Source organism: Juglans regia, unplaced genomic scaffold, assembly GCF_001411555.2.
Source record: "Juglans regia cultivar Chandler unplaced genomic scaffold, Walnut 2.0 Scaffold_650, whole genome shotgun sequence".
Taxonomy (NCBI): domain Eukaryota; kingdom Viridiplantae; phylum Streptophyta; class Magnoliopsida; order Fagales; family Juglandaceae; genus Juglans; species Juglans regia.
Genome location: NW_023361359.1, coordinates 357,696 through 385,215, shown reverse-complemented (window position 1 = coordinate 385,215; position 27,520 = coordinate 357,696). Strand labels below are relative to the sequence as shown.

The following is a 27,520-nucleotide window of genomic DNA, read 5'->3' as shown; positions in this document are numbered from 1 at the left end:
TACAGACCGAACTATGCCAAAAAGTACTGAAACCTTATTCTAACAACTAAATAGGAAAAATTACATTTAAATTACAAGCACACTGTTGCTTTCTATAGCATTTCGGAATATTTAGAACAAAAGAACAAAACAAAATATTTTAAACAAGCTAACTAGGGTCAAATAGGCATAGTGCATTTCTTTTGTGAATGCCCTAACATATGGCAGCGACCACATTGAACAACTCTCTTTGGGCGCTTAAAGTTCTCTACGCGAAGAACCTTCTTTTTGGGCCTTCCCGGTGGGCGGCGAGTCTTTGGTGGGTGTATTGTTATATCAACCTTGGCACCTCCACCCTCTGCACCCTCGCCCAGTTCTCGCCATTGGCTTTTATCTGAAATAGGATTTATCATCTGTGAATAGGTCTCCCGGTAACTTGCTACCGTGAAGCAAGGCTCGGCAAATAGATGGGCATTTTGCCCACAAGAAATAAGGGCAGCAGCTGCATGTGCACAAGGTAAACCATATAGCTGCCAACGACGACATGAGCAAATACGACTTCTTATATCCACAATATTTGTACGCTCAGTTGACACAATCTCAAACTCAACTTCATTTGCACGAAGTACTTGATAGCAACGAGCATCTGCAATGGCCTCCAAAATCCGCTTCTCAGCAGATGGCACAAGAATAGAGGTCCACCTCATGCCCATATCTCGACGATCATTAAACCAAGATGTCAACTGATGACGAATATGCTCCATCATTTGCACAATAGGAAGCTCATGACATTCAAGGGCCCAATTATACAATAATTCTGTGACCCCCAGTGTAAAATGGCCATATCTCACGCCCTCAAAATATGCCACAGCCCAAAGTTGAGGAGGGAAGAGCTGAAACCATGGAATAACATCTTGTGAAATTTCTACCATCTCAGCAATCTTGCTTTCAAATTCAACTGCAGTGAGGGCATAAACAGCATTCCAGAAGATATTCACCAATTTTGTATTTTTAAATGTGTCACGAAAATTTTCACTAACATAACGTAGACAAAAACCATGAAAAGCACTTGGAAAATGAGTTTCCACTGCCTCAACAATACCGCTTTGTCTTTCGGATAGTATCGTCAGTCTAGGCATGTTGTCAGTATTTACCCCAAGAAGCTTTCGTAATTCTGACATAAACCACATCCAGTTTTCATCACTTTCCACATCAACAATGGCAATAGCCAACGGAAACAATGCATCATCCGCATCAACAGCTGCTGCACAAAGCAATGTACCCAAGTATTTCCCTTTAAGATGTGCTCTGTCAAGTTCTAGTAGCGGCCTACAAGCATTTATAAACCCATAGATTGATGCACGATAAGAAATAAAGAGGCAACGGAAGCAATTCTCTTGTCCGGCAGCAACAACAGTTGCAATGCTTCCCAAATTAGTTTTCCTTATTTGATCACAGTATGCTGGAAGAAGGCGATACCCTTCTTCAAACGTTCCATGAAGAGCCGCCATGCTCCGCTCCTTCCCACGCCAAGCTTGCATATAAGAAACAGCAACTCCATGCTGATCATGGATATCTTGCAGAATTTCTTTTGGCTTGTATTGGGGATTATCCCGAATGCGTGCTTCTACGGACCTAGCAACCCAACCAACTGATGCTTGCTGATGATGATGGTTGCGAACTCCTTCACAGGTGTGCTCTCCATGTAGGGTTCTAATTGTAAAGGTTGGAACTCCAGGACATTTGGCTACATGGACACGCCATGGACAACCTTCTTTATTGCACTTGGCTATAAACCGGCTGCGATCTGATTTTACTATTCGGAGATCAAAGTGCAGTGCTATGGCAATATCTTTCAACATTCTTCGGCATGTTTCCACATCAGCAAATTCTTGCCCAATGACTAATGGATGCTCTATTACACTATGAGAACCCGTGGATATAATTAAAGAATTATCAGCCATGTATCCACTTAAACAAGAAGAATTCAGGCTCATATGATTCTAAGAATTTCCCCTATGCTGCATACATAATAGTGGTTCTCAATAGTACATTTCAAACTCTGCCATCACCCAAGAAAATGGAAAAAAGAACTCCAGTCATATGCAGATTCTGCAGGAGAAGGGAAAGAGGAAACAATTATAAACAGGATGAATAACACTGGCAGAAAACGAGGCAATCAAATGGAACAAGATGTGCCAGTACAAAATAACAAATATCAATAAGGTTCAGAAGCTTTTCCCATACAAGAATAGCATTCCAAGTTAAATGGTGTTGGTTTATTCACTGGGACAAATGAACAACACACCTGTAGCACAAAAAGAAATACCCATGAGCAGATGCTATAAGACATAATTTCCCAATTGAACTGAACTTGAACATCTGGAGAATTAAGAGAATTAATTAGAGTTTCCAATGTTGATGAAGGGACATGAAAAGGAATGGAACTTGTTGTAAAACATAGAGAGAACACAAACAAGAGGGAAAAGCTAATTGTTCAAAACTTGTGTTTATTCATTACTGTTCCACTATATATACTAAACATATAATTGACAATTATACCCTCATGAGTTATACATACTACAATAATGCCCTCTAACACTACCCCTCAAGTTGGGGTATATATATATCATATAAAACCAGCTTGGAACAAATAAACTTTAACCGACTAGGACATGAGGACTTAGAAAAAACATCTGCAAGTTGATCGGCATACTTCACACAAAAGGTGTAGAAATGTCACCACTCAATATCTTATTATCTCAAATGAAGTGACAATCAATCTGTATGTGTTTAGTCCTCTCATAGAACATAGGATTAGAGGCAATATGCATTACAACTTGATTATCACAAAATAACTGAAGAGGAATAGGAGTTGGAAATCCAATCTCTTGAAGGAAGTGTTACAATCATGTCAACTCACTAGTAGTGTGAGCTATTGCCCGGTATTCAGTTTTTGCACTAGAACAATCTACTACTGTTTGTTTCTTACTCTTCCATATAACCAAGTTACCTACCACAGTACAGCATCCAATAGTAGATCTTCTATCTGAAAGAGACCCTACCCAATCAGTATTTGAAAAAGCTTCAACTCTAAGGCGTCCATTTGGCCCATACAACAATCCAAGGCCAAGAGCTCGCTTAAGATAACAAAAAATATGACTTACCGCATACCAATGCAAGACCCTTGGTGTTTCTAGAAATTGACTCACTACACTCACTGTATAAGAGATGTCAAGTCTAGTGATAATAAGATAATTCAATTTCTTAACAAATCATCGATACCTACCTAGATCTTCAAACAACTCCCCCTTCATCCTTCAAGAGTTTACGATTCGGATTCGTAGGAGTGTCAATAGGTCGTGCACCCAACAAGCCAATTTCTTCCAAAAGATCAAGTACATATTTTCTTTGAGATAGGCTAATACCCTTTTTAGACATGCCAACTTCAATCCCAAGAAAATATCTAAGCTTGCCCAAATCTTTTGTTTGAAACTGATCATGCAAAAATTGTTTCGGCCTACCAATCCCAGCCAAGTTACTCCCAACAATTACAATGTCATCCACATATACAACCAACAAAATTTGACGTACATCACTATGTAAGTGAAATACCAAATGGTCTGTTTGACATATAAAAATAAATGTCAATACAGCATTAGAAAACTGTCCAAACCATGCTCAAGGGGATCTCTTCAAACCATATGGTGCCTTTTTTACTTGCATACAGCACCTCAATACTCTCATTGAGCAACAAACCCAGGTAGTTACTCTATATAAACTTCCTCAAGCAAGTCGTCGTGTAGACATGCATTTTTAACAGCCAACTAAAATAAGGATCAATCTAGATTAGCGCCAAGAGAGATTAACACTCAAACAGATGAGATTTTGGCAACCGGGGAGAAAGTATCCTCGAAATTAATGTCATAAGTTCGACTGTAACCCTTACCGACCAAGCGTGCTTTCAGACGTTCCACATAACCATTAGGATGGAATTTGACTATATAAATCTATTTACAACAAACACGTTGTTTACCAGGTGATAGAGGAACAAGATCCCATGTCTCATTATGGTGAAGGGCATCCATTTCATTCTTCATAACTGTCCTCCACCCTGAATCAGATAAAGCATCATGGACTGTTTTAGGAACAAAAAGCTTTGAAAATTAAGAAGTAGCATATGAGAATGAAGAAATAAGGCATGGCAAGAGAAAAACTGGCTAATTAGGTGTTGAGTAACGCAATAACAAGTACCTTTTTTGAGAACAATAGGCTAAGAATCTGAAGAAAAAGACAAGGTTGGTGGAGCCATGGGAGCCAGTGGCCACGAGCAATGTGAATAAATTTGTAAGAGTATAATGGAAGGAGCTACATAAGAGTGGGTGAGGGTGAGGAATGAAGGGTAAGAGTAGCTAATGGTAGAAGTCACACTCACCAATCAAAGATGTGTCCGAGAAATTGGGTATGGACTTTAAAGAATGTGGCATCAGCACTAGTGAAGTATCGTCTAAGAATGGGATTGTAGCAGCAGTATTCTTTTTGTGTTTAGAAATATAACCAACAAAAATACATTTTGTAGCACGTGGATCAAGTTTATCAAAAACTGGGCCAAGGTTATGAACATAACAAACACACCCAAAAATTTTTGGACGAAAAGAAAATGAAGGAGATGAACAAAATAGAGAAAGGAGAGGCACCATCGAGGACTGATGAAGGCATGCGGTTAATAAGGTGACATGTAGTAAGGATGCCATCACCCCAAAAACGTTTATGGAACATGCATGTGAAGTAAAAGTACTCGGGTTGATCTAATAAATGACGATTTTTGCATTCAGCCACACTGTTCTATTGGGGATATAAGAACATGAGGTTTGATGAACAATTCCTTTATTAATTAAGTAGCAAAGAAACTAGGTTGATATTCTTTAGCATTGTCAGAACACAAAACTGGGATTCTCTGTCCAAATTGGTTTTTAAGTTCTTTTCAAAACATTTGGAATATGAAAAGAAGTTCAGATAGTGTCTTCATCAAAAACAACTATATCATACGAGAATAATCATCCACAAATGTAACAAAACTCTGAATTTTATTTGATTCAATATTGATTGCTCCCCATACATCAGAGTGATTCAATTCAAAATGACTCCACGCTCGATTACCAACTCAAGGTTCCAAAGACACAAAGTTGACACACTTCACAAGGAAAGGAAGGTACATTTCCAAGATTCCTAATATGACATTTCAAAAGGGAAATGGAAGGGTGACCAAGGCAACAATGACATTCAAAAGTAGATGATGATGAGGATGTGAGAGCTCAAGTAGGTGAATGCTTCAAATCAAGATAATACAGGCCGCCAGCTTCATGCTCTATACCAATCTTCTTCCTCATCTTGAGATCCTAAAAGATACATAAAAATGGTAAAAACCCACTGAACATTAGAGATTTTGAGTAATCTTACTATAGACAACAAACTAAAGGGAAAGCCAGGAGCATATAGAACAAATGACAAGAATATAGAGTCAATGATCTTAGCAGATCCAACGCCTGTAACTTTAGCGAGAGAAGCATTAGCAAGAGTGACGTTCTTTGGAGATTTCATAGTATCTAAATTAGATCAGGAATAAGACAAATAGGTCATATGTTCATTAGCTCCCAAATCAATGATTCATAGATCTTGAGTGGATGAGAGAAGACATGCGATGGTGTACCTGATTGGAAAAAAGTAGCTGTGGAAGATGAAGGTGCTCGAGTGCGAGCCAAAAGCTAGGCATACTCATCCCTTGGTATGGTGATCATATCAAGGTAGTATCTTGACAAATGGCCTGATTAGCAGACCTAGATGGTCTACCGTGTAAATCTCAACAATAGTCTAATCATAAGACAACTGATCTCTCACTAAATCCCAACAATAGTCTGATAATAAGAAAACTGATCCCAATTCCCGTCAGGAGGAACATTGTGACTCCCATAAGAGGCAACTAAAGTAGATCTCTCACTAATCTAATGATAAGATAACTGAGATCCACGTCCAAACAACATGGCATGTTGAAGCCAAGAGAACACATCAGAAAATGAGGGAATCTGTGGACTAGACAAAATTTCAGAACGAACAAACTCATATTTTGACTTCAAGCCAACAATGAATCGAACAACATTTAACTCTTCAAGTTGTTGCACATGTGAAACATCAAAGGTAATAGGATGATAAATTTTGAGCTCCTCACATATACTCATCACCTAAGAATAATACTCTTCAAGACCCAAAGTACTTTGTTTCAACCCAAAGAATTGCTTACACAACTCATAAACGCAGGTCATGTTCCCAACTGAATACATCTGCTTGAGATGCCCCCACAATTCATGAGCAATGTCAAGATGCATCAAACTAGAACAAATATTAGGCTCAATGCCAGACAACATCAATAACAAGATTTGAGCATCTTCTTGTTCCCATTGAGCAAATGTAGGACTAGTTGAGCTGGGTTTTATATCAACCAAGTGGCTACGAAAACCCTTGTCCTTCAAAAATACTTCAACAAATTTTGAACAAAGCACATAGTTCTTTCCATTGAAATTTACCGAGGTCATAGGCACATAAAAGCCAGATGTAAAAGACAATGACTCAAATTTAGTATACATGGGGGCTGAAAAATACAACACAATCCAACCCAAAGGTAGCCAACCGATACAAAATGTGAAATATGGATGAAAACCGAAGAACCCAATCTGAAAAGTATAAACTAAGCTTAAGTCGTGTAAAATATATGCAAAGTACACGAGAGACAGACTTGAATGACCGGGTTTCGACTTGTACTGGTTGATTAACTACAAATATCGGTGAAAATAGATTAATATTGGCTTGAACCAATCTGTTTGGGCTACGAACCAGTCTGTATCCACTACGAACAGGTCTGTATCAATTCGAACCGGTATGTATCAGGTCAAAACTGGTATCAACCGACCAATATCATATATTAACCGGTATCAACAAGGTATGTATCAGTACGGATGGCCTTACACCAGATTCGGCCTGAAACCCAGATTTAATTTATCTTAAACGAGAATAACTAGGTTGTGGGTTGTTCTCGTTAGCAAATAGGTGCTATTCAACATAAGAGCAGACACTTAATCTGGGTCGTGTTCAATATTGGCTACTGAATTTGAGCTCATCGTCGTCTTTAGTACCATCCGGTGACTTTCCCGTCATTGGTGGTGACCAGTAGGGCCACCTGTCGCCTACAACGTCTAAGCCGAGGGACTGTATGGTTGTGGTGCTTAGGTATTCGGCCTTGGGGTGAGGATGTCCTTAACCCGAAAAACACTGGAAACGACATAAGCCCAAGTGTTGCGCTGGAAATTCTGTTCCGGCCACACCCAACGACATCGCTGCACCACCAACCACCACAAAAAAGGGTCAGCAACCACAATTGGCCCCTACCAATTGTCAACCGATGCCATTAATGCCATCAAACAACCACCACCCAAAAGCGACTCAGTTCGCTTCTTTTCCTTTTTTTAATATATGCAAATAAACAGTGGCGAAATCAAATGGAATTAGCAACAATGTAGAAAGCACTCTATAATACCCTGTTGTAAAGCAGAAAGAGAACACAAACATGAGGGAAAAACCATTTGTTCAAAACTTCTGTTTATTCATTACTATTCCACAATATATACTAAACAGACAATTGACGATTATACCCTCATGAGTTATACTTATTACAATAATCCCTCTAACAGAACTCATGTATAATATTGTGATCCTATGCTACTTCTTAGTCAACAAAAAATTATTGGCAAGTAATCAGAGTGAAACCCAAGATGAATAATGTCACACCCTAGACCTCTAGCCCACAAGTTGGGAAATTTTCGAAGCCAGGCCCACCGGCCCAACTATTATAGGTTTATGTGTTTATTGTATTGCATATATTTTTAAGAAGTTTATTAATTATTTGATTTCATTAAGGCTGAGAGATTCCTTTACTGTGGTAACAGTCATTTAAGGCATGTTTTCAAAGAGAGAACTTGCCTTAGAAAACCCTATGAAGTTTCCTAACCTATCATAGCTATATTGACTAAACAAAATAGCAATGCAAGATAAACTCTTAGAGCATTAGCATTGGTCTATGCATATGCATATGCAAAGTCATATTTGCATAATATGACCCTAAAATCTTCCACATTGGCTTATGCATATCTAAATATTTAGCTACCTATGAATAGTGCTTATCCAAATTTGGATAACCACTATTCACCCTACAAATCATATTTAAATAATTATTTCTCTCTCCTCCCACTCTCTCTCACACAATCCTTTCATTTTCTCCCTCCTTCAACAACAAAACAAACTTTCACTTGCACATTCATTTTATTATTATAATATATTATATATTTTTTTTTCATTTTATTATATTATTATTAAAAAATTATATTTTTTATTATTACATTTGTATTATTAATGTCAAATGTATGTAGTGGATGTTAATTGCAAAATATATATAAAAATTGATTTTAGCAAAAAAGTAATAATAATAATATTTTATTATTATTTTGTCTCAATGTGGGAATTTTGCTTGAATGGTAAAGTGGATATGCAAAAGAGGTAATTTTGCATATGCATATGCATAAACCAATGCTAATGCTCTTAGAGTGTGCAACCCTCATGCATTCCCTTTGAAAAAAAGTGAGGTCCACCATGAAAAATTCACTTTTTCAAGGTGGGCCCCAGATTAGTCCCATTTGTGGGGCTTACACACTCTAGGACTGTACAAATCATTTCTCCTTAACAAAAACCCCATAAAACCACACCTTTTGAGCCTGTTGACACAGGAATAAATTAGGAAGGTCTTATGATTTAGGCCCAATTTGGATACCCAGATGAGATACAAACTATCTCATCTGGGTTGTACGGCAAGTCTCATCTGGGTATCCAAACGGCCAGTGGGATTTTTTGTTTCATCTCTGCGTTTTCAGCCTTCATTCACATTTTGAAATTAATAACTGATATAAACAGTAAAATGTTAAGTAAACAGTGCATAAACTGACATAAACAGTATAATGAACAGTACAAAATTGACATAAACAGTCAAATGAACAGTACAAAACTGACAAAAAAGTAAAAAGTTATGTAAACAATGCACTTTTCTTTTTTTCTCATCCCATTTCGAGATCATTCTTCCTCCATATTCACGCCTCTTCCCCTCTGCCGAAACCCAAAATATAAAGTAATTTTGATTAATAAAATATATATTTTGAGATATAAATTTATTTATGGTATAATTTTTAATTAATTATAAATATAACTTTTTATTAATATATTCATAACTATTACTCTAATTATAAAATGATTTTCAATTATTGGTGGGACCCACAAATTTATCAAATCCCAAAAAGTAAAAACTATCTCATCTCATCTCATTATCCAAACTCACTTTTTACAAATCATCTCATCTCATCTTAACTCAAAAATCTCACTACTATTCAAAATATCTCATCTCATCTCATCTGAACTGCGTAACCAAACGGAACCTTAGAGTTACGGAAATTACATGTAAATCACCAAGAATCAGAACTGCACTAATTAGGGAATTTCCTAATCTGTCAGTCAGCAATTTTTTCCTTATGGCAGAAGTTGACTTGAATAGCAACTGTCACAACCAGGAAATCCCCATTAAGATGCTGCCAAGATTTTAGGTTAGGATTAAATTGGGAAAGAGCTTCCTTTTATGACAGAAGTTGACCAGAGTTTGGAAACTATCACAGCTGTGTGCTGCTCAGCACTCAAACCAGAATAGGAAACTTTCTGCATGCATTTAGGCATAGAAAACTTCCTAGGAAGCTTGGAAAGTATGCAGCCAGCTATACCCAAAAATACAGCCCCTAATGTAGCCTCTGTTCTGAAACTTGCTGACCAGCCACATTATCAGCCCTTTTAGTCGCCCTCTCTATTATGAGGGATTCCAATCCATTGGAAGCATAGAAACACAGAACCTCTATTCCTAGTCTGCCACAACCCATATTAAGAAGTAAGGATTCTCAAATCCTTAGGAAACCCTAGAGACTAATTAATCCTCAAGTCAAAGGGCTGACAGAATATGTAGCATAGTTTAATGGTGGGACTCAAACACCAGACCACATATCTAGCTGCTGCCACTAAGTGGACAGCACTACTACAACCTCTAAGAGGGATACCTTGCAACCCAAACACAGCCATATGTTGCTGGAAATTCCAGCAAGCATCTCATTGAATAGGATTTCACTCTTTAGTTTAGTAAGAGTTTGACTAGAGTTTGGCATGATAATGCATGTAAGTTTGATAGGTGATTATTGACTCACCTTTGATACTTGAAGCTAAGAGGTAAGTAGCATGATCATACTTTTACACGAGTGTTTTACATTCTTTTTATACTTGAAAAAAGCTGTTTACTTATAGACCATGTATGGCCATCCTTATGAAGAGCCCCTTTGTACGAGTCCTTGACTGGATTACAATGACAATCCTTGTGGATGTTATGCTATGATGTTATGGCTCATGTCTATAAGTCATGTTGTTACTAATGGATGCCATGCATACAAATACATGCTATATCACGTTCAATGTCATGTCATGCCATGCAAATGCATAATATAAATGCAATGACATGCCATGGAATCAATATGCTTCACATGCATCACGTTAAGATAAGATGGAAGACATGTCATGTGAACAATGAAAGAAGCTTTAATGAATTGGCCATAATGTTATGGTTGGATGTGCAAGACAAATTTGAGGGACGTTTGCGTGAATGTGCAGCCCACCAAAAAGATGTTATGAAATGTTAAGAGGTCGGCCTTGTGAACACAGGCAGTGGAACCAAATGTGGTCATACTGAAGGACGTTTACATAAAGGTGTGGTCCACCAAGTTATGAGCAAGTTAAGAAGTTCTCCTTGCATAAAATTACAGGCAGTGGGACAGAAGATGAATAAGTTAAGCGATTCCCCTTGTGGTCACAGGCTGTGGGACCAGAGCACAACCTTTCACACAAGGTTAATGTGTGATGGCCATGAGATAGTGAAATAAAAAGTGATATAAGTCATGCAGAGACATGTTCAATTATGTTAATTGTATATGCATTAGAACATGTTGATTGTTTAGTTTGATCATCATTCCTTCAGGAATATGTTGTGTGTAGTTGTCGCTACAAATGCCATGATTAATTGTTGGTGAGCTCATTTATATGCTGATGATTGATCCTCATGCTATGTAGACATTGAGCAGCCAGGCCAGGCTTTAGACTCAGTTTGACAGAAATTCCAAACTTAGGTTATAAGTGTCTATACAGAAAGGATTAGCTCTAAATTTAATGTTAAGATTATTTTTAAGTTTTAAAACTTCAAATGTTATGGTTTATGATTTTAATAAAATTTGGCAATATCAAGTTGAGTCTCTTACCAGGCATAAGTTACAAAAGTACATAATATTCATTTAATCTATATATGGCTTTCATTTCCAGTTTGCAATAACCACCTTCTGCAAAGAAGCGAACAAAAACTGAGTTGTTCCTTCAGAAGCTTATTTCTTAAAGAAAAAATTTACATGGAAATAAATTTACATGGAAATGTCTGCAAATGCATTTTGAGTAATTCAGGTTTTCAGGAAAAGATGCTATGATTGTAAAAAATCATGGCATTCGATCACAACATAATGCTTCAGTATCAAACTAGCAAGAGCTGATAGGGATTTACCACTTTGTGCAGTAGTGAGACACAGAAAAAACACAATTTGACTGTATCTGAATAGAAGTACATTGGTATAATAAACTAGCTCTTTTACCTGAGCCGCATAATCCCGAGGACATCCATGACCCTTGAGTGATAAATTCGCAGCAACCCCCCCGCCCCCCCTGGGGCGGGTCTCCCATCCTTCTCTTTTCCCCCCATCTCAGTAATGGCTCTTCATCATCCTTGCAGTCCTTTTTCCATCATTCCTCTCCTCTCCTTTCCACCTGTCTTCGCACTTACTACGTTTAGCTCTCCACCCCTTCTTTTCTCTGTCTTCTCTCCCTCTGCACTCATGCCTTACAATACCTCACCCTCTCCGTGGATGACCGACCAACCTTGTATCCCAAACATTTGTCTTAAATCTTAAATAGGAAACAGAACAAATCCAACTAGAGCCCAAACCAACAACTGCCAACACAGCCTCAAGTCAGGCTCAATTAGGCAAAATAATTTCTCCCAAGACTTTGTACAATAAATGGTGAGCACCACCACCAATCACGCTCGGAGCTTTGCAGTGGACTCTGCATTGAAGACCTTGATTCAACCACTTTCTTAACAACTTCACCGAAGGAAACAGAAAGGGTCATGGACCTAGGACCCCTGGAATATGAAAAGTTTCCATTCGGTCCTCAACGTATGGTCCATTTATTGTGGAAATTGACCTCACAAAAATCGCAGGTCCAGTTCAAATTCATGTCAACATAAAATGCCAAAAGACATGGAGAATGGCTATGGAAGATAATCAAAATGAACTCTAAGGCCACTATGTACGTTTGCTGTTACAAATTCCTCCATGTTAGGCAGGATATTAAAATCAACAATCCATTAACCTCTAGATTCGTATTCTCCAAGCCTAATGAGAAACCCTATTTATTCAGTTAAAAAAGGAATGCATAAAACTTCTTCAACTTTGGTAGATTGTGAGGTGTTCAGAGGGTGCCTACCCCACGAGATGCTAAAATATTCCCACACACAAGATTTGGACCTTAGACAAAGGCTGATATCCAGTCAACATTAAAAGGATCAATCCTCAATGAAGAAAGGAAAAACAAATGCCCACAATAATTCCTAACCAATCAAAACCATCCTAAACCAACTGTACAGTCCAATTGCCATGATCAGTACAGAAAGACCTCCATTTAAATCGAGGTTACATTAACCCAAGGGTTAGAGACCACAACTCATGCTCTAATATTGACACATTGAATCCAAAAGTGGCTATCAATGCCAACCCATATCATTATTCATCTACCATACAGAATAAATGAGATAACAAAGCCCCATCTGAGAAGAGCCCAACTACAACATTCTTCCTCCCCCACTCATAAACCACGCATCTCCCTCAACCCACCTTTAGTTCAAATTGTCTCACTCTCAGCCGCATTTTCCTTAGCCCAAACTACATGATCAAAACTCCTGACCCATCATGCATTCTTACACAGATGTAGAGCTTTTCCCACCCAACTATAGGTTTGGTCGACTCAGAACCGATCAATTGATCACTCAACGGAAAGCCCAATAGTTTAGTTGGGAATAGAATAGGCCACAAAGAATTGAACTGGATTAGAAGGTTCCCACAACCCCTGACCCATCATGCATTCTTACACAGATGTAGAGCTTTTCCCACCCAACTATAGGACAGAGCACTGCCTCCACTTTCAATTGTTTGGTTGACTCAGAACCAATCAATTGATCGCTCAACGGAAAGCCCAATAGTTTAGTTGGGAATAGAATAGGCCACAAAGAATTGAACTGGATTAGAAGGTTCCCACCCTTCCATTTTCATCCACAATTGGCTATCTATAAAATAGGGTTGCAGATCTAATCCAATAAAAATCTTTGTACAACCAGATCTAATCCAACAAATCCCATCAAAGCAGCCACCAATTCCAACAAGTTTAACTTCAAACACAAAATACCATAATGCCTCTCCTTGGAAGAGCGCTTGAGCCAACAATTCTAACTCCCAACCTCTTGAGGGTAATGCAATGCAAATCTCGGACCAATTAATAAGATGAATCTTGACTGCATCCCCAATACCACCCAGTGTTGGCAAAAGCTCAGGGAGAAGTAAAGTGCAAACTCTGTCTAAGCATAAGCGCGCCCTTGATTCAAGTAAAATGCACATTAAATAATGAATAACATCTAAATGTCCTAAAACACAATAACAGAAGTTTTAAAAAGGCAAGATGGTATCATGCAATATATTTTGATGGGAAGTCCAGGTGCAGAATATATTTATCTATTAATTCATTTTGTTAAGAGTATTATGAAACATAAAAATCAAATGATTAACACAAATTCCATAAAACTTTTGATAGATAATAAGAGAATTTATTCCAAGTAAATAGGCATAGCCCAAGTACACAACATGTATACAAGTGAGTACACCTAAATACAAGCTATAGCAAAATAGAACAAACAAAACATTACAAATATTCACATCCCTTACAAGGTTCTTCACCCAAAAACTTATAGTGCTAAAGAAAAAATCCCTGAGTTCCCCCATAGTTCGTTCGCAATCTTCAAAACACCTCCCATTTCTCTCTAACTATAAGCACCAAAACAAACACAAGGGTATCATCCTCCACACTGCTGCACTGCCTCCACATCCCACTGAACCTTGCCAACTAGCCAAAAAGTCCACCACACGCAAAGGCATCGCCCAAGCAATGCCTACCCTTGAAAAATCTCGTTCCACAGCTTCGTCACCACCTCACAATGAAAGAAAAGATGGTTAACAGATTCGTCATCTTTTTTACACATAAAACATCAGTAATCAAATAATCCTCTTTTCCTCAAATTATCTGTGGTTAATATTTTCTCAAGAGACACCAGCCAACAAAACAATGCAACTTTACTTGGCACCCTTGCTCTCCAGATACATTTCTAGAGGTATACTTTATCACCATGACTATTTAACACCTTGTAGAAAGATCTCACTGAGAATCTGGAATTATAATCATGCACCCACCCACAACAGCCTATCCTCCCTATTCTGATCGATCTTCGTATCATATAATTTTACAAAGAAATCAGCAGCTCCACACACTTCCCAGTCCTGTAATTCTCTGGTAAATTTCACATTCCAATGCAACATATTATTAGATAACTGATAAGAGTTAGCCACTACAGCCCCTTTGTTTCTGGCAATCCTAAAAAGATTAGGAAATACAAATTTAAGATCTGAATCCCCACACCAATTATCATGCCAAAAATAAATATTTGTCCCGTTCCCCACTTTGAAATTAATGTTTTTGACAAAATCCCTCCATCCCAACTGAATGAACTTCCACAAACCCACCCCATACACTCCTTTTACTTCATTAGTACACAAATTCCCTCACATCCTCCCATATTTAACATCCACAATCTGCTTACGTAATGCATTACTCTCATTGTTGTACCTCCAAAGCCACTTCCCACAAAGAGCTTTATTGAAAAGCTTTAAATTCCGAATGCCCAATCCTCCACACGACACTGGGATACAAACCTTATTCCAACTCACCAAGTGATATTTTCTTTCCTCCCCATTACCGTCCCATAAGAAATCCCAAAAAATCCTCTCAATTCTTGTAGCTACCCCTGCAGGTAAAGGAAAGAGAGAGAAGAAATATGTGGGTAAATTAAACAATGTGCTTTTAATAAATGTGATTCTACCCCCTTTTGACAAATAAACTTTTTCCAACCTGCTAATCTCCTCTCAATCTTCTCAATCCCCCCATCCCAAATAGACACTGATTTGTGAGGGGCCCCCAGAGGTAACCTATGATATTTCATAGCTAACAAAGTTACCTTACATCCCAAAATATTTCTGACTATACCCACTGGAACAATTTTAGACTTAGTTAAATTAATTCTAAGCCCGGAGACAGCTTCAAAACATAACAATAAGGCTCTTAAAGCTCGAAGATGATCCTGGTTGGTATCACTGAAAAATTAAGGTATTATCTGCGACGAGTAAACGTGAAACAGTAATGCTGCCCCGTGAGACATCACCCACCAGGAAACCCGACCCAAAACCCCCTTCCACAGCCACTTCAATCATACGACTCCAGGCGTCCATAACTAAAACAAATAGGAAAGAAGATAAAAGGTCTCCTTGCCTCAAACCACGGGAGCTATTAAAAAATCCAACCGGAGAGCCATTCACCAAAATAGAAAATCTATAAGTAAAATAAGCACATGGTTGAATCAATATATGCCCAAAGCTCAATGACCTAAAAAGCACAACAATGGTAGGTATTGACTTCTATGCCAACATGGGCAACACCATGCAAGCCTAAAGTATAAAATCCTCCTCATCGTATAGCATATGACCATCATCATTTTCATCAAAATATTTGTAACCCTTCTCAAATTACTCATCTACTTCATTTAAATTAAGGGTCTAAGCATACGTGTATAGTTAAAATAGATAGTTCAAGTTACAAAAGCAAACTTTTTGTGCTTTAGTCACACTAAAAGAAGTGCATAAAGTGCACTTAATCTGCGCCTTTGTAAATACGCTTTGCTTTTATTAAGCAGGGCATGCCATCCTTGGGACTTTGTGCTTTGCGCTTAAGTACACTGTTACCAACACTCATACCAGTGCACAAGAAATCCCTTTAAAGCTTCTCTAAGCACATTTTGTCACGCTTGCTGTGATGGGGAACAATGACAAGTAATAAGTTGGGTAGATTGGAAGGAGTGATTTTCACCAAGGTGTGCAGACACCATTGGATATATAATCACTTCAACCCATCCAATCGATGCTTAATCTTCACCACAATTCATCCAAGATTATCTGGGCCTTAAGGTAGTCCCAAGCATTTCCTAGGTAATGCCACCACTCTACACCCCAGCAACAAAGGCCAAATTGCCTTCTCTACAACATCCACAATCGGAACCAATACAGATTTAGCTAGATTAATTTTCAAACCTGGAAAAACTTCAAAACAAAAGAAAGGACATTGGGAGCGGTGGAAAAATGATTAAGGTTAGCCTCACAAAGAATCAAGTATAACCAGCATAGGAGGTGTGAGACTTGCAGCCAATCAAGGCCTATCGCTGACTAGGAATCGTGACAACAAACCAAAATAAAAACTAGTTGCCAACATTATGCTTAGGGACTACATGGCAATGATACCTACAAACAATAGGAGAGAGATAAACGGTCCCCTTGTCCTGATCCACGTGAGCTACTGCCAAAGGCTGAACCACGAGCACATAAAAAAAAAAGCACTTAATAGATGTTGTGCGCTATCCGTCCAAAGCATTTTTCTCCAAACCGCTTCTTCGTAACGTGTAGAACAAAAAGTCCCAATTGACGTGAGTGAAATGCCTTTTCTAAATCCAGCTTACAAAAGCACTTCTGGTACACCCGATCAAAATCAACTTCCAAGGCACAAATTGGCCATGGGAACTTGGTCGAGGATCTGTCATCCCTAATGAAGGCACTTTCTGTACAAAATATAACTTTTCCCAATACTACCTTCATTCTGTTCACAAGAACTTTGAACATAAGTTTGTAACACTTCCAATGGTGGCATTGCTCTTTTTGGGATGAGGACAATGAAAGTGGCACTGGGACCTTTTTTGAACTTCCCTCACCAATAGAACTCCCAAAAGACATTCATCAAGTCAACTTTGATGATCACCTGGCAACTTTGAAAGAATGTCAAAGAGAACCCATCTGGACCTAGAGCCTTGTTGCCATGGAAACCTAGTCTCATAAGGAGTTGAAACCCCCATTTTTGTCAGCCTTCATCTGTCCATGAAAACCTAAAATTGTTCAAAAAGGACCCTAAACCTCATTATTTCAACTCATCCTTAATTCTCCATTGTCATTGCCTCCTTCCAGCCCCAAAATCTTAAATTTTTTACAAAATAACACTCTTTTCCTTACTCAATATAAATTCTAGTTGTAAACCCATCTTTGGTGATTTAGGAGGGTTTCTTTCAAGTTTTTTCAATTCTTTTAATCACAATTAAAGTTTAGTCTCTAAAAATAACCTTCTAATGTATGTTCATATCATTTTTTAATGGTTTCATCATCAAAATCACTGCTAATGTTACTCTTTTATGTTTTTACCGATCAAAAACATGTAATTCTTTTATGTAAGTAACACCTTGTTGTTAAGAGAGAAAAGGATGCTATCCAAGTACACATGTAATTAATCTACTCTCTCTATGCCAAATTTGCCAACTTACTTTATGACGTCGTTCATCCTACCAGCTTGCATACCTAACTGCATTGAAAGATTACAAAGGGATTTTCTATGGGTGTGGGGGGAGCAAAAATTTCACTTTGTTCATGCTTGGAAGTTGGAACAAAGAGTTCCTCAAAACTTTCTTAAAACCAAAACAATTTCAATATTAAAATATCTTACCTCAATTTTTGTAACAAACAAAAACCAAAATTATAAAACTAAAATAAAACCTCTCACAAAAGTTCTCCCCAAATATAATTTCAATGTGACCCACTACTTCTTCAAACCCTAATGAGAACATCTTATAAAAAACTTTCTCAATCCAAACATATCTTTAATGGGTACCATCATTTTCACAAAAACCCATGAAACTCATCTTTAAAAGTTTTCTCAAGAGTTGAGAAAATTTTCAAGAAACTTTCACATCCAAGCATCATTGAGATCCCCTTGAGTCTTGGGATAGAATATCAAATGTGTAGGATTCCCTCCAAGAAATGGGTCTTTGAAGTGAAAGTGCTTTATGATGGATTGACTTCCCATGAAAGTTCTCATTTCCCTTGGAAGATATTTGGAAAAGTCAATCTCCACTGAGAGTCGCATTCTTTGTTTAGGTTTTTCCTTGTTTAGATTTTTTTTTTTTTTAATGAAAATCTGACCTTTCCGACACTTGCAAAGGTCCATCACTCATCGTGGCATGGCCCTATCTAGTCTAAAAAGGCTAAAGATAGCTTGCCATAAATCACTAGCAACATCACAATGTAGTACTAAGTGATGCACTGTCTAACCATGGACCATCTACTACTGAAAAGACATGAATATGGAAGGATGAATTTAGAACTCTGTCACTTGTCAGCATCATCAGCAAGCTTCCCATATCCTAAACAAGAACCGAGCTGTTGGTTTTCCCTAATCTTATAAAGATACTCCCATCATCTCACAGCAACACAGTTGCATTTACTTACTTAGAACATTAATCTCAAATATTAGCACACTTGCAGTGGAACATTTTTAAGAATAGCCATTACGCAGCCATAAATTAGCATCTCATAGTATACTTGTCACCCCCAGGCATTGGATTCAAAGTTTGGGTGACCTTCAACTATGGCCCATGGGCCATATTTGTCCTATTTGACTAAATTTCTATGATTTAATTTTTATATAATGCTATTGTTTGATTTTATAGATGTTTGAGCTTTTAATTATGCATAATAAATCTATGATCACCCTCCAAAAAGCTCCCCTTTCTTCGTGATATCTCCATAACCATTTACCCAAAAAAGCCTTGTTGAAAACCAACAAATTCCAAATTCCCAACCCTCCTTTGCATTTAAGGGTACAAACCATAGCCCAATTCACCAAATGAAAAAAATTGAATTCTTCGTCTATTCCCCCCCAATAGAAATCTCTTTGCAATTTCTCTAACTGGTGAACCGCTTTGCATGGCATTGGAAATAAGGACAAGAAGTAAGTAGGCAAGTTGGAAAGAGTACTTTTGATCAATGTAACTCTACCACCTTTGGACAGATAAAGCCTCTTCCAACTCGCTAGTTTGCACTCCATTTTTTCCAACACCCCATCCCAAATATGCTGCAACTTAAAGAAGGCACACAATGGAAGACCGAGATACTTCATTGGTAGAGTGGAGACTTTGCATCCCAATATATTAGCCAAACTGAAGACGCTGGGAACATTTCCAACTAGAACTAATTCTGACTTGGTAATATTCACTTTCAAGCCCAGTGCCGCTTCAAAGCAAAGTAAAACAGCCCACAAAGCTTGAATGTGATTATGATTAGCCCCACAGAATACAAGATATGCAAATTATAGGTGGGTCATCTCAAGTGTGCCAATTCTTGCATCCCCAACAATAATGCCAGATAGAAAGCCCCCTTCCATGGGACCTATGATCATTTTACTAAAAGCTTCCATTATGAAAACAAATAGTAATGGAGATAAGGGATCACCTTTCCTCACACCCCCAAAGAAACCCATTGGGTTACCGTCAACCAAAATAGAGAAACAAATAGTGGAGATGCAAAATTTGATTCAAGAACACCATCTCACTCCAATCCACACCTCTCAAGCATGTGTAACAAAAAATTTCAGTTTAGAGCACTCTCATTGGATTAGCTAAAAACTAAATCCATTGAATATTTAGCTATTAGAGAGCAAAATATGCTCACAATGGAATTTAACTACAGTAACTTTCAAAAATTTTTCCAAATTTGAAAATTACTATACATACATCAAATATATATTTTATTGATTATTTCTCTCTCTCTTTCTTTCTATCACATATTTTATCACAATTGGTATATTAATTTGAGTTAGTGATATAATAATTTAATAAGAATATGATTATTAATTAATATATAATAGGTAGAATAGTAAAATATGATAAAATAAAATTAAAAAATAATTAAAAAAATTAAATATTTTTGAAATTATTAGTTATTCATTACTATATAATGAATAAATGTATAATCTAATGTGGAGATTTGATGTGAATAATCAAAATCAAATTCATCTTATATTATTTTATTGTTATATAATGAAAAAATAGCTATTCCAATGTAGAGATTTATGTGAATAGAATAGCCAAGAGTCAAATTTATCTTACATTCATCAAAAATGTCCTTTAACTTTGGCTAATCCAATGAGTGCGCTATTACACGATCATATGTCTTCTCCATGACAAGTTTGCAAAATGATCCTAGTTCACCCGACTTGATTCAACTCTCCAAACATTCATTGGCAATGAGCACCAAGTCAAGAATTTATAAAACTTGTATGAATGCATTTTGGAGCTTGGATATGATCTTCTCCAATATCATACTCAATCTATTAGCCAATACCTTCGAAAGGATTTTGTACATATCGCTCACCAAGCTAATAGGTCAAAAGTCCTTAATCTCCACCACCCCTGGCTTCTTTGGAATAAGAGTTATGAAGGTAACATTTAGGCTTTTTTCAAATTTACCTTGTTCATGAAACTCATGGAAGAAGCTTCAAGAGCAGCATTATACTTGGGCCAAGAAAGGGAAAGCCCCAGCCCAAAAGCTGGTTGGTTAAGCAACCGAGGCCTCCCGAAAAGGGTCGAATGACTGTTATCGGCAACAATATGTCGTCATCCTCCAAACAACGACAAGCGACCACACAGAACTCACCGATGGAGAAGGCAAACTGGTGGGTGAAGCCCCAGACGATGGGTTGTCGAAGATGATGACGCCGGTGGAGCTTGTAGTTGAGACAGTATGTATCGGAGGTATGGGAGGCTCACCGATAACGAAAAAGGGCCAGGAGGAGCCAGTGACAACCCAGAATCCATTGCCGAGAGCAGGAGATTTGGTGAGTGGGCCAATGGTCGAAGGCTTACAAGAGGTGACGCTGTCGGTGGAGATTGAAGTCGGGATTGTTCATTTTGAAAGTAACAAGGGATCTCAAACAGAGGAAGAGGTTCACAATGAGCCAATTGTACTTGCACGGGAGCTTCAACTAGACACTGAGATGCCATTGAATAACAACACTAAGAGAGTGGGTGTTGAGGATTTCCAAACTGATGTTGGCACCTTGGTTTTATTCAAGCCCAGAGCCTCAGAAACCAAGGGGTAGTATCTGAACACAACAATAAACAAGAACATTGGTGCTGATTATGATTGGGATATAGTCTCGTGGAACGTTAGGGGGTTGAATGAGTTAGAGATGCGCACCAAAAAACGAAATCAGCTTCACGAATGGCAAGTCGATGTTGTATGTTTACAAGAGACAAAACCAGAAGTCATCTCCCTTAGTACCACACGGAATTTATGGCATTGTTGTCATGTGGGGTGGGTATATTTGCCATCTAAGGGGGCTTTGGGAGGCATCTTTGTAATGTGGGATACAAGGGCGGTGGAAAAGATGGACGAGTGTGTGGGGGAATATACGGTGACCACTTCTTTCAAGAATGTGGAAGATAGTTATCGATGGTCCTTTGTCGATGTTTATGGACCCAACTCTAATACAGCGAGAAGAGGCTTGTGGGATGAACTGGCTGGGGAGTTTCGAAATCTACTGGGCAGCAGGATTTCGGATATCCTAAAATGCATTAGGCAAGATTTTATTTTGATTAGCACAGGAATAAATTAGAGAAGAGGCTACCAAGATTTTAGGACTAATTAATCAGGAAGTTGGCTATTGAAAGAGTTGACAAGCCAGCATTAACAGCTCCAGCAATCAATCCCAACCCATTATAGCAAGTCTAAGAGATCTTTCCTTATACAACTCACACAGAAATTTCTAGAATTGGGAAGCCAGCTTAGAAACCCAGTATTTACTCAATCAAAACTCGTAATAAGGGACTGCCAGGATTATACCAGCAGCCCCTATGCCCATGCCTCACCCCTTAGATCCACAAACCCTAAATCATTTTCCACCTAAGTTAAACCCTAATCCTAGCAGCCTCCTAAGCCTATTAGCAAACAAAAGGCAGCCCCATACACATGTGCAGCCCCTCTTCCCTAGACTAAACTCTATACACTCCACCAAGTTTCTGTCAAAGTAAGTCAAAGTATTGTGTGAATAGCCGAATCAATTGGCCTTTGAGTGATCTGTATATTATATATGAACTTTACAAGAGAACTATACATGGAAAGAAACTAATTGCCGAGTGATGCTAGCATTCTAGCCCTATATGGACACTATATATTATGTCAATATGCTAACTGTACAAGCCTAAGTAAATTAAGTAAAGGTGAAATAAGGAAAGAAGAATAGAAGGAAAGAAGATTGATTATGGACAGCAAAGCTGTCCATTGACAGTTTCATACCATAAGTGTTAAGGGATTCGCAAGGCTGCTACCGCCATTGTGCTGCCACTCTCTGCCACCCTAGGCTGCCAAAATCAGGAAAACATTAAGCCTATCAAATAGGCATGATGATAGCAATTTCAAATGAGTATCTCTTACTATTTTTAGGTAATTCAAGCCCAATGCTGTTCATAGTACATTGCCTTTCCACAGCACTCTTTCTGGAGTTCCCTCCACCAAATCTCTTTTTTTAACAGGTAACAAAAAAGACAAACAGAAGTGCCAGTATTAAAAAGGGCCTGAGAAATCAAAGGAGAGATTAGGATGAAGTTTAGGCGAGTGATACTGGCGTATTCAATCTCGCAAGGTTGTGTTCCCTCCACCAAAACTCTTAAGAGGGAACCTCCTAAACTCTCCTGCAAGGTAGGTAAGGGCTTCTCTTTCATACATCAAAACTTCCATGTCCTAAGCATTAGAAACTTCCCTATAGTATATTATGGAAGTTTGAACTTAGAACTCACACCATAGTGGCATTGCAGGGACATAGCTACTGTTGAGGCAGCCAAGGCTTCCTCCAACTCCGCCTCAGGTTGGAAAATGTGAGAAACCACCCATCTTCTAGGAGCACTAAGAATCTAGGTTGCTGCCAACAACCTGGACAGCACCTAGAACCCTACCCTTGCCTAGTTTAGGATTCAATAAATGCAGTACTTTTATGATGTTGAATCTCTTTTTTTTATAAGTATGATGTTGAATCTCTTTACTAGGCATAAAGTTACAAATGCTAGTAACATTCTAGACCAACGGAAGGGGTGCTAAAATGCTAAATGCATCACTCCATTCAAGTTCCCAAAATCCCTTTCACTAAGAAATAAGCATGATTTATTTTAGTACTGAGGCAGCTAGGTACATTAGCTCATCTAAGCATATCAAATTTGAGAGAAGAAAAAAGGTTGAAAACCATCACAATTAAAAATTAAAATAATCCTTTTAAGCTTGGAATTTTCTTTAGACTCGCCACATACATGATGTCATAAAAACCAAAACCACTATGTTAGGACTATACTAAAGTGTATGTGGAAGGAACTGAAGACAGCAAAGGATCTGGAGCTTGTGATAGAGAAAGGAAGAAATGAAGAAGAAGTGATAAAACGGTGCACTCAATATTAATGAGACGGGGTGTTTAATACAAACGGAAGGTTTAGTCATTTGGGGAAGTTAATAAAACAGGGCGTTTTTGTATCATAGTCATACGGTGCGTTTCGATCTTTACCTTTGTATATAAATAGCGGTAAGAATAGGGTGAGAACTATCTGAAGAATCTAGTATGTAATTCATGGCTCAAAATAAAACCATCCGTGTGATTCTTGAATTCAATTCTTCTTTCTTTTTTCATGTTTCTTGTTCTTCTCTTGCAACCTAGAAAACCCATAACAATTGGTATCAGAGAGGTTGATCCTCTCATGGAAGACTACATCAAATCCAAATCACACCAAGAAAATTTTCAAAGTCAACAGGAGAAAATCCAGAGGCAACTTGATATTCATGAAGAAGACATACAAGAAATTAATGACCGTTTGGATCATATTTCCGGTATGTTGAAGACATGGATCAGTAATCAAAATTAGAATTGGTATTCTAAGTTACAAAGGCAATTTTCTGATTTAATGGCGCGTCAAAGATCATGGAAGCTTAGAGAAGAGAGTTTTATAATGAAGAAAGAAAAGAAAAGAGTTGAACCTGCTCCTAGTGATGATCTTGAAGGTCTTGAAGTTACGAATGAATGTTTGACAGAGGCGAATAAGCTCGACTTATTTCTATTGATGAGAAGGTAAAGTCCAACTTCATGGTTGACTTAACTTATTCTTTGGAAGGGAATAAGCATGAAGAAGCATAAATGTTCCTGCTTACGCCACAATTGTGGAGGATGCACCAAGTTCATCCTCTACTCAAAATATTGATGATGCTCCAAAGTCATTTGAAGAAAATAGTTTCATTAAAAATAAAGTTGAAAATATGGAAGGCAAGCAAGAATGTGAGAAGCAAGAAATACAATATATGGAGAAAGAAAAAACAGAAGTTTAGGAGGAGGTGTTCCAAGTCTTTAAAATGGTGATAACTCAGGTATTGTACTTCAAAACACTGGAAATTCATGTTCATAAATGCTGAGATTCTTGGTGTTCACAAGATTCGCCAAAGCTTCAATTGCATATTCTTAAATCTGTGTTTGCTTTTGACTTGTATTTGGGCAATACTATATTTGACATCTGTGCGAAATGCAAGTCTTGGAAACTTGGCTGCAAAGTGTTGGCTGAATGGGTTATGGCCCTTCACACTAGAACAGAGACTTATGCTGTGATTTTGTTTGTTTTTTCATTTAAGTTTTTTGAAATACTAACTTGCTGGCCCTTTAACAGAGGAAAACAATATCATGAGGAATTAAGTTGTCAAAGATACATTTCAGTAGCCACTTTAACTTTAATCTCTTTTCCTACTCCCTTGCTGCAGGTCCAACCTTGAAGTCAAGGCTTTCGAAGGAGAGGAGAATGTTAGGAGTAGGGGAGGGCAGCGAAGACCCGCACCCCATTGCCCCGCCCCCACATGGTGGGGTGGGCAACCTTGCCCCGCAGGGCAAGACATTGGCAGGGGCAGGGCGGGGGACGGTATGACCCCAGCGGGCCCCACCTTGTCCCCTGCCCCACACCCAATTTATATATATATATATATATTTATACTATACATATTTATAAATATTTATTATTTTTACTATATGTAAATATAGTAATGTGTATTAAGTATAACTTTTACTTGATACTTTGTGTAAGTTGTAGTGTAGTAGGATGGCCCTTTCATAGATTGCGTTCACAATACAAGTCTCACACTTAAGCAATGTGGGACTCTTGTATTGCATTAGCAGGATTACTACACTATAACTTACACAAAATATGCACTAGTAAATTTAAAAACTACATAGTTTTTATATTTCAAATTTAAATTTACAATTTAGGTCCAAAAACGTGTTTTTGATCAATTTTGGACCCAAGAATAATTTTTGGGCCTAATGGACTATAGTCCATTATTGAAGTGGGTGGGGTGGGGCAGATTGGGAGTCCGCCCCCGCCCCCCAGCACAGGGAATGGGTACCCCGCCCCCAGTATGGTGCGGGTAGCACCCCTAATTAGGACTATATTGAAGTGCATGTGGAATGAACTGAAGACAGCAAAGGGTCTGGAGCTTGTGATCGAGAAATGAAGAAATGAAGAAGAAGCGATAAAACAGTGCACTCAATCTTAATGAAACAGGCTATCATTCATATCAATAATATTTACCTCTTACTTATAAAAAATATATATAAATGAAATGGGGCGTTTAATACAAACGGTAGGCTATCATTTGGGGAAGTTAATAAACGGAACATTTTTGTATCATAGTCATACGGTGCGTTTCGATCTTTACCATTGTATATAAATAGAAAGAAGATTAGGATGGGAACCATCTAAAAACTCTTGTATGTTGTAATTCTAGGAGGTGGGATTTTTCCTTGAATTAAAATCCATCCGTGTGATTCTTGAATTTAGTTCTTGTTTCTTTCTCTTGTTTCTTGTTCTTCTCTTGCAACCCAGAAAGCCCATAACGCACTAGTTCTAATTCCAAGAGAAACTGGCATTCATTTAGGTTGCATTTGGATAGTGAGGTATTCTCAAGTATTCTGTGAATAGTAGTAAAAAAGTAATGAAAAAATAATGATAGAATATTGAATAGTAGTGAAAAGTATGTGAAAAGTAATAATAAAATAATAAATAGTAGTGAGGTATCATCCTTAGTACCCAAACTAGGCCTTAGTTCTCCTAGGAACATCAAGTTCATAACGGCTAAGTTCATAAGTAGCAAGATTAATAATGCCCATTGAATACAATGAGGCTCCAAATACATCTCTACCATTGGGTCCAAACGTCCAAACCAGAATCGATGGCTGAGAGCCAGTTTTCTTCCTATAATTACTAGACTAGATGGATTTACATTTTGGTGCCAGTAGCCAAATTCACTCACAACGCTCTATAAGCTAAAATCATCCAAACATAATAACTACAAATCAGTCCCATTCTATTGAAAATAGGTCCGAATTAATGACAAATATTAGATCCTAAGAAAAACTATAAAGCTAATTAGAAATAAACCTAAACCTCACAATTCGCAAACGAGTGTCTAACCCCATGCTCGAAACATGAACTGAGGCTCTTGAGGTGGATTGTAAACTCAAAGGATACCAAATAACAAACGCGAAAGTAGGAAAACTAAAGGTCTCCGTATATACAGGTGAAAATGCTATCTTGGATTCTTGGAACACATACAGAGACGTTATAATTATTTCTGACTAATATATTTTATCTTCCTCCCCCCATAAAAAGATTATATACAGAGATATGTGAGCGTGGGCAAGCATCCGATGTTTTATTTATGAACAAATTATGTTTGTTTGCAATATAAATGAGAATCGGGAAATAACATATCCATATATAAACAGAAATATATGTGAAGAACGGGGTAAACGAATAGAAGGAGGATAACCTCGTGCTAATGGCGAGTGGCGGCTACTACTCCTGCCGCGGTTGCTGCTTTCAGGTCACTGTGTCGTTTAGGGTCCGGCAATTGGAGGAGATGGTAGACCGAAAGTGTACAAAGCCCCTTTTGTTTTGAGTTTTTTTCCCCTTTTCCAGTGTTTTATTTAATTGTTTTTATTATTATTATAATTCTTAAAAGAGATTAAATATCAAAATTTTTATATCAAGTCACGTACC

At 37.9% G+C, this 27,520-nt stretch overlaps 1 protein-coding gene across 11 annotated transcripts; it reads right to left on the bottom strand.

The window, feature by feature from the left end:
- Window positions 1-27,429, bottom strand: LOC109008291. Of its 11 annotated transcripts, XM_035687076.1 has the most exons (6): window positions 27,291-27,429; window positions 22,881-22,965; window positions 22,743-22,807; window positions 11,415-11,492; window positions 2,227-2,287; window positions 1-2,091 (listed from the first exon to the last, which is right to left on the bottom strand). In XM_035687076.1, the coding sequence occupies exon 6, from the start codon at window positions 1,974-1,976 to the stop codon at window positions 159-161; it is 1,818 nt and encodes a 605-aa protein (XP_035542969.1). In that variant the 5' UTR covers window positions 1,977-2,091; window positions 2,227-2,287; window positions 11,415-11,492; window positions 22,743-22,807; window positions 22,881-22,965; window positions 27,291-27,429; the 3' UTR covers window positions 1-158. The 11 variants fall into 11 exon arrangements, with proteins under 11 accessions (XP_035542969.1, XP_018843869.1, XP_035542968.1 ...); XM_018988324.2 differs by lacking the exon at window positions 11,415-11,492; XM_035687075.1 differs by lacking the exon at window positions 22,881-22,965.
- Between the last annotated feature and the right edge of the window lie 91 nt (window positions 27,430-27,520).